An 8,881-nucleotide genomic window follows, 5' to 3' on the forward strand; every position below is an offset into this window, starting at 1 on the left:
ATGGGACGGGGGTGCCCGAGTACTTTTATGCGGTTGATAGGCTGTGGTAGGTCTCGGTACCGCAAGGGAAGAAAGGAAGCAGTTTGGGGCTTTGTGCCGGACAGACCGCGTGGTAAGTGGATAGGCTGAAGTACCAGTGTATCGGATTCAGAGGATTGGGCGTGGAGAGACAAGCCTCGAGGCCTGTAAGCAGCAAGGAGGAGGTGTTGTCCAGGGATCACTTCTTCTGGAATAAGGGAAGAAAGCAGCGATAGGCCTGCCGCGGCGATGGGGACAGAATGGGCCCAGTGACGGTTTGGGTGGAGGTATCAAGGAAGCGAACGAACAGATTTGTTGCCGGGCTTTGCAGTACAGTACTTTGCAGAGAATGAACAATGCGCACGCACGTCGTTGGAACCAGAACCCCTGGTATGCGTCAGAGTGTTTCAGGGTTAAAAGGCCCAGCCAACCGGGCTTAGCAGAGCGCGCTGTGTCGGAAGCTAAGGGCTTATAATGCTTGCCAATATCGTCGGGCGGAGAGGTCAATGACGAGAAACTGCTATAGAGATGCCAGGGATAAAGTAAAACCTTGTTGGCACCGATGTCCCCGTCGGGAGGAAAGAGGGGGAGGTGCGGCGGACAAGAGTCCGAAAAGATGGTGCTTAACCGGCAATCTTGTCAGAGAAGCGCAGGTCGTTGACGATCGCAGCTTCAGATAGAAGGCCAAAATAGACAATGCATGTACGGGTACAGACGAAGCACGCAGAGTGGAGGGGGGGAGAGAGCCTCGTCTTTGTTCGAGTCCGAGTCAGAGTCTCAGTCTGCGTCTTAGTAAACCAGATCTCAGGACAACAAGGAAATTTGTGGAAAACCGTAGCTCGCTCGTGTGTGCCGATGTTGTGATCAGGTAACTAGATGTGGATGAAAGATGGATGCATGCAAAAGTCGCGTTGCGGTCGAGGGTGTCGTGGCAGCACAGCCGCAAGCATGCAGAAGCCCCCCAGTCAGGACCAGCATTCCTGGCGGTCGAGGCACCCCCCCTAGTGGTGCGTGGCACAGACAGATGGCCCTAATAGTACAATACAGGGATCAAGAAAACGTGGTATGAAAAGGCCAGCCAGGATATGTAATTGCCCCAACTTTTGCTGATCTGCGGTTTCAACCTACCATCTCGAGTCTCACCTATACGAACATCAGACTGCCGGTGCCAGTTTCACATCTTTGCAGAGACTCGGGGCTTTGAAAAAGGCCAACCGTTCGATTCGATCCGGCTCGGCACACCACACGAACACAAGCCTTTTCTCGATTCTTTTTTCTGTTTTTTTTTTCTTTTTTGGTCTCATCGGAGAATTATGCTGCACCACCACACCACCACTACGATGTAGTAAATCAACCATCAGCAAGAAACATTGCACCGATTGGTTGTCCGGGTCAGTTTCACACTCGACAGGTTGTGATCGACAGGTTGTCTTCCACGTGCGATCCTACTGCTGAAATCGGTGGGGCCCGAGCTTTTTTATCCCTTACTAACATTCTTGGCTCATTTGCCTTTTTTTATCTTTTATTTTTATTCGTTTTTATTGCTTCAATGCGGCTGATTCGGTAGTTGTGCTTGACAGTCTCACGACATGACTGCATTATCTCCTGATACCTACCACCATCCTACGTCGGAACCTGGACCCTGACTCCATTGTTTCCACGCTCTGAACTAATTTCCATCAACTTCATGACATCGGCCATCCACAATATTGAATGTTCAAGTGTCACATCCCTCGATTGGTCAGTCGAGGGTTTTTTTCCCGCATACTCAGAGACATGACGGCATATTTGCACAAGCATTGACCTGGGGTTTTAATTAGCAACATGGGGGAAAGTGAGATCTACCACGACACCGCCATTTCCGAATGCCCTTGTGTCCAAGAAGCCGTTGCCAAGCAGCATGTCAAAAGTCAACTTCGACCTAGACTAGACTAATTTTAGGTCCTTCAGAATAGCCCAAACTCTACACCGTGTCTGGCAATAGTCCAACTTAATCAAATGTATATCAAGCACTCCGATTCAGGCAGCTCTAAAAATTGGTGAAATTATCACGTACAAATACATAGCTTCTCGAAGGATCTCATCAGCCGACCTCAGCTGATGCATGATTAAGCTTCCGGACACAGGCTGTGTACTTCCAACCATCAATGCCCGCAGTCCGCTTGTCCAACATTGGGGGTGGGACGGGGGGAAGCCGCATAAGGATTCTAATTTAGATGTCTCCATTCCTTCTGGAAAACTTCGAAACCCACAATGCCAAGCAGATCAGAAGTCCAAAAATAGTCAAGGGTGTCTTGACCGGTATCGCCGTTTTCAAATGCCCTACAATGCTCAGGGCCCGAACTACATTACCTGCCTTGAGCCCTGGAGCATAGTACGGTGCAGGGATGATTATGGCTTGTCAAAGCAGCATGAACAACATTCATCTCGCAAGCCCGAGGGAGAGTGGCATGTTGTACTGGATGGTATGCAAGACGAAAGACCCACGGTGACGAAAGACCCCACGGTAACGAAAACAGAATCAAATATCCGTTCTTCAATTATGCGAAGGCAGCGCCACGTGAAGACTCTTGGAATTCCTGCAGGATGCGCCATAATAGCTTACAGCCTGGGCGCCAATAAACCCTCTCAGCAAAGACGGTTGATTCCAAGGACTGCCTGAAGCATACGCTAAACCATGGGTCGATCTACATAGCCGCCGCCGGTCGTCTTAGCGTTTAGTCAACCTCGATGTGTCCGAGAGGTCATAGGATGTTTCACTGTTTCCAGACGTGACTCAGCAGCCCAAAGATCTTTAGATCTCCACGATTGTCTCGATACGTGGGTACGATGTACTGATAAAACCCCTCATACCAAGCTAATAAACACGATTGAGATGATGGCCATGTTTCGGAAAGTTTGTTTTGGCTCCTTAGCATTGTCTTCGAACCAAACATCCCATCTGCTGCCGCCGTCGTTGCCAGAGGCGGGGTAAGAAACATCTCGAGTCTCGTCGTAGACCATCAGACGAATGTTATCGCCTTCGTCGCTATTTCATCCGATAGTACAGCTTCTCTCCAGGCTGAAACACTGACCTCAGGTCAGTGACATCAACAACCGGCTTACCGCCTCGTACGCGAATTGTTGGCCCCAATTCTTCAAAGCTGCAATTGTTGATCTGGGTCTGGAATTATGGTAACCTGAGACGTCATCAGAGTGAGGGTCGTATTCCTGCCGCCGTGGCGATCTTTTCAACATCTATTACTGGTACTAGCAAAACAACGGTAGTCCTGTTCTATCAACCGAGAGCACAATTTGGAATAGCCATATCCTCCTCCAGCTATGGGAACCATATAGACCCTACATACGCATCATAGAGCCCCAGGGCTGTATGCGATTCTCTCTCGATACGATGGTAGTCGTGCCTTAAATCTGAGCTGCAAAGTCAACACCGAGGCGAAAAAAAAAATTGGGAATTCAATCATAAGGTAACCACACCATGAAATGCATGCTGGGCACAAAAGGAATGTGATCCGAGGCGGGCTCGATCCGCCGACCTTCAGTGTGTTAGACTGACGTGATAACCAACTACACCATCGGACCCTTCTGGAGTTTGATCGTCGCCAACCCAGCTCCTGTCGATGAAGATTTATTGCTTTAATTCTCGTAGAGATCCTTAACAGTGCTGATAACGGCAAGCGACTCCGTCTTGTAAACTCTTTTTGCAATACACAAAACGCTTCGGTAAAACACTGTCTGCTGCCTTATGGCTCGCTCGGTGAAGTTGAATAACATCATTAAACAGCCTTTGTTATATTCCCAATGCGACCCTACTACACGAGTGCTAATCTAGTAAAGCGGACGACATGTCTCCTCCCGATGTCTACTGTTAGATGTAAATTAATTATTATCAGATCTAGTGATGGTAGTGGTCTTCAGGATAACCAGGATGCTCTTATTTCAGAAGAATGAAGGGAACCTATGCAGAAATTAGCAACAAAATGAGTGACACTGTACTTTGGAAGTAGGCCTATATATTCGCCCCTTGTGAAGCAGAGTTGCGTATTCGACAAATATTGCATGACTTTTGACGCACCGATGCAAGTAAGAAGTGCATTGCTATCCCCGAGTTTACTCCTGCTTCGGTGCCAAAACAATTATAGAGGTGGATTTATATCAAGACGAAAACTTCATCTGGTCGTCAGTCGACGACTACATGCAAAGACTCCGTTGAACTCGTCATGTCAGCTTGTGATGGTTGTGCCGTACTGTGGAAAGACCTGGTGAGTAGATCAGCAACCGCCAATAGTTATGTCTGGCACCAGACCACGATGGCTCCCAGCATCTCGTAGCCGATCTCGAGCAGTCCTCGTCTGTCGTTTAATGTATAATTACAGCCTTCTCTGTTCATCTAGATATTGGTGGGTATTACCAGTGTTGGCTGGTAAGGTTCTCCAACACCCCGTCGATAGGCCATTCTTCGTCGCTTTCCGGAAACCCGTCCCCCTCCTCCTTGATCCAGATTTCCGCCATGCTGAGACAATCACCAGCGGTGCGTCACATGGTAGAGAGTTGGCTGTGTGAGGTGCCGAAGTAGTAGCATGAGCGTAGTAAGCCTCCCAGTTTTCCCTGGTCGGAGGAGCTTCCAAGCGCACGCACGTGATTATCATAGATATGAAAGTCGAGGGTGATGCGACTATTGTCTCTAACAAGATGTCCCCGGAACGAAAAGGTACAGATGATAGTAGTGAAAACAACTTGCCGCGCGATGCAGCGCTATGAACTGTAGCATACAATATAGATTCACCAGTTGATGGAATATTCCAATCCAATAACGCCGAGATGTGATAAGATATCTTTCGCCCATTAATCTACTCGCTATTCCAAAGAGTGTATACTGGCCCCCATCCTAGGTAGCGCTTTACAATTATGTGGACGAATGCGAGATATCTCTGTCTCTCGTGACATGAATCACTACTAGAGTAGATGTGTGTTCCTCACTGGCTGGTTGTTAAACTTTGGACGACTTCCACTGGGCAACCATTACCTTCCTAGAGAACTACAAGGGCACGCCCCCCCCCCCCCCCCCCCGATTTATTCTGGGTCACTAAAAAACGGCAGTCACTTCTTGAAGAGGCGGAGACTAGATGTATACTAAGGTGATATATCCAGTATGGGTTCTGTACTCTGCCTTTCCGTGTTTTCACTTCCTCGATATACGACTGATTTCCCTGGTTTGCGGGATGAAAAAGGAGATCGTGGGCGGATCTAATATCACCGCAGACGGTTAGTAATGTATCGATAACAATACATAAACCAACCACTGGTGAGCAGCTTTTGTCTTCGTTCCGCCCAAATACATCAACGAACATGACAGTATCATAATTGCGGCCCTTCTCGGTTTGAGCGACTCGCAACGAAGCACGAAAGGAACTCATATATTCTTCTGGACGATGTGGAGTGGTCACGTTCTGAACTGGAAGGCAGGGTCTTGCATGACGAGGATGCCACAGATTGCGGCTGTCTGTTTCGGCCTGTAACATTTACTATATTAGGTCCGATAAATGACGGTAGTGGTACAACGCAACCAAGATCAATGCCATCTATCAATTTCGTTTGACCACGATCCCCAGTCTTGCACTGAGAAGCCGTTGATGGACTGATAATATGTGCCATCAAAAGTTCAGCCGGATCACAGACTGAAATAAGTTCTAACGTATGGCAGCTATAGTAAGCGAATTGTTGGCAAATATCCAAATCAAGAAATTTGCACAAAAGACGTAAGTAGTGTTTCTCCAGCCATACATCTAGGGAATGAATTGCTACCCTCATATGCTGCCTAAGAGGTTCGTAGCGGTAGCTTAAGTGAAAACTGCGAATTAGGGAAATATTGAATCATAGAAGAGACGATGTAGGAACAGACTAATCAAGACTCGCCTAAAGGATTTTGGATGATTACAAATGTGTAAAAACGACGATGATTTTTCTTTTTGCAAATAACTGGAATCAGGAAGGGTGATCAACTCCAGTCTTTGCACATGGCGAGAACAAAAGGGCAAAAAAAGAAGAAAAAAAGAAAAGAAAACAGAAGCTTTTAGTGGGGTCACATTGTCCAGCCCACCATAATGCGTATTAACGAGGCAGCAATGTTTGAGAGTATACGGATACTAAAAGGTCCTTTTAGCCACAAACCTACTTATGCAGGTACATAGTGGCTTTAATATTGGGGGCGGGGCATCTTGGATTGTGCATCCATTTAGCCCCCAACTTCTTCATTGTAATATTTAAGTATGTGATCAACTCCGAATCTGTTGGGGGGGGGGGGGAGGGAGGAATAAACCCTTATGAATGCCGGCCATGACGGAATCAATGAATTTGCGAGAACCTTTGGGTTATGCGAAACTTGTGCGTAACATATAGTTCCTAACCTTGCACATGACTTTTACTTTATTTCCAAGGATTGCTGGAAGCTAGACACGTGGAATTTGTCCCTGCATCATGACGAAGACAGTGTAAGTACATAGTCAAACCTACCAGCCATATATGATTACGATCTAATTACAGTGATGCTATCCAGTTTGTCTTAGCCGTTTATCTTAGCTGCTTATCACAGCCGTTCATCTCGAAATTACTGCGAGTAAACAAATCAAGGAAGCCTTTGGGAATTGGCATACCAAAAAAAGCAGGATTGGAAACATAATCGTAACTCAGGTGACTAGAAGATTTATCACGAAAGATTAAGCATAGCAGTGTGCATCCCACACGGAGAACTATATAATTATCAATATTTGTAGCTCAATATAGAAGTATGAAGTTGAGTTCTTGATTACTTCTCAGGCTCACCACATGACCTCTTGCAATCTGGTCTTCTCTTGATCACCCCCGAAAATAACATCTATACCCTTCCTTGCCAAACCACACAGGTCCTCCTTGGATAGTTTGAAATGCTCTTCGATCAACCTCCATTCATTCGAGACGGGGCTACCAAAGACACCCACGTCGTCAGTCTGGTAGGGGACAGTTAGCTCTCTTTGTTCGTCCATACCCTCCAGATCCATCAAACTAAACAGCAGCAATCCGAGACTTACGCAAGGCACCACGACAACTCCATCGACGTTCCACCACTCTCCAAAATGATGGGCCTCGAAACTCCCAGCAATCATCTTGGCATGCACATTACAGCTGAGACACAACTCCAGGCCGATACTTCTACGGCTAGCAATCACCTGCTTCACGCGCTCCGGTACATGGATCACATGACCCAGCCGGTCCGGATACCAATCCATAATCGTATCGAGCTCCTCATCGGAAGCGCTGCACTCAGCCTCTGCAAAATGGATCGTGACTTTCAGTCCCGCGTCCTTCGCAGCCCTGATGGCCGGCGTGAACAGCGACACGTCGCCCTTGGCCGGGTCACCACACAGATCAACAGCCACGACCCCCCGGGCGGCGAACTGGGCGGCGAGCGCTACCACCTCCTCGGCCTCTGCCAAAGTGTTGCGTCGGTCGACGGACAAGATCAGACGCACATGGATGGAAGCATTTTCTTGCTCTGCTGCGGCGATCGCTGAGAGCACGGCCTCGACGTAGCCGGCCTTGTCGAGTCCGGCGCCCGCCATGCCGCGCGGCGTGGTGCGGAGCTCAAGGTAGACGACGCCGTCGTTGGCGAAGTCCCTGACGACGGACCTCGTCGTGTACTCGAGCGAGTCCCGGTCGTCGACGAGGTGGTAGATGTAGGACGAGAACAGCGGGAAGAAACTGTTAAAGCGCAGACTGTCTCAGTGAATGTTGCCTTTACTACCGGGAACGACAGGTATGTATATGAATTAGGGGAGAGGATTGGGGTCGGTCTACGTGTTCAGGTCATAGTCGTGCTTGCCCACTGGCATGACCACCAAGGGATCCTCGAGATCTGTCGCACCGGCGGCTTTCTTCTTGGTCCATATCTCATGTAGACATTGTCTTGATATGGAGCCGGAGAGGTGCGCATGAAGCTAGGATTACAAGAAGGGTTAGTTTATATCTTTCACCAGAGTCTCTTGCTCGCGCAGTAGAATGCTTCTCCGATCGACACGAGGGTTTGAGCAGCCACTAGTTAGTAACGTTCATGGCATTTTCCTATTTATACCAGATAGATGTAAAAAGACAAGAATAAATTCGGGGAGTCCTCCGCAGACAGAGACTGTATTACAACAGCATAATGAAAGTTCAAAGAAATGGTATTTACCTCGATCTTGGGCATAGCCGCGAAGTCCACGTGACCACTAGCCATTATTGTCTTGAGGGTCTTGGACTGGCGATGTACCTGCCTATATTGGGGGAATGACGCAAGGTATACGATAGCTGAAGGGGGGATGATTATATGTTACAAAGCAACGGGACAAGCGTACAGCACTGCTGGACAGATTAGGTATTCATCCCACGGCCCGCAGGCTGCATGGCTGCTCTAGCCACATTTTGACCTGCTCAAAGGGGTGGCACAATCAAAGAGGCCACTAAAGTGAGCTACTGTATGTACTCCATATCTTTTCTGCAAGTCAATCCTGCATCCTACGACGTACATACATAGATCAAGGAGCCATGGGGAACCGAGGCACAGTAAGGGTTTCACAAGACTGACCGGAACCAGGAAAGTGCCGTTTCCAATTGATCTGGTAGATTGGTAAGCGCGGTGAGTTCCCCGACGAGAAACGACAATTGACGTCGTTTTCGTAGTGGTTTTCGAAAGGAAAGGATAGGTTAGAACCAAGCTGCTGGGTTAGTGAGATATGCCTGCCGTCCAATCCGGCAAAGCCTTGTTAAGGCTCTCGGACTGGCGCTACATTTACGGTCTGACTCGCAGGACATGGTGCAGGATTTGAATCTCTAATCGACCAAAAAGAAA

General features: G+C 48.2%; 1 protein-coding gene and 1 non-coding gene across 2 annotated transcripts; both read right to left on the minus strand.

The window, feature by feature from the left end:
• Positions 1 to 3,526: 3,526 nt before the first annotated feature.
• Positions 3,527 to 3,600, minus strand: BKA67DRAFT_t158. Its single transcript has one exon. It is a non-coding gene; the product is annotated as a tRNA-Val (tRNA).
• A 3,108-nt stretch (positions 3,601 to 6,708) lies between these two features.
• Positions 6,709 to 8,209, minus strand: BKA67DRAFT_582216 (uncharacterized protein). The gene is made up of 3 exons (XM_046103976.1): positions 7,852 to 8,209; positions 7,086 to 7,755; positions 6,709 to 7,004 (listed from the first exon to the last, which is right to left on the minus strand). Exons 1-3 carry the CDS (start codon positions 7,884 to 7,886, stop codon positions 6,837 to 6,839), a joined length of 873 nt encoding a protein of 290 aa, XP_045953798.1. The 5' UTR covers positions 7,887 to 8,209; the 3' UTR covers positions 6,709 to 6,836.
• Between the last annotated feature and the right edge of the window lie 672 nt (positions 8,210 to 8,881).

Source organism: Truncatella angustata (genome assembly GCF_020726525.1).
Source record: "Truncatella angustata strain MPI-SDFR-AT-0073 chromosome Unknown BKA67scaffold_9, whole genome shotgun sequence".
NCBI classification, from domain to species: domain Eukaryota; kingdom Fungi; phylum Ascomycota; class Sordariomycetes; order Amphisphaeriales; family Sporocadaceae; genus Truncatella; species Truncatella angustata.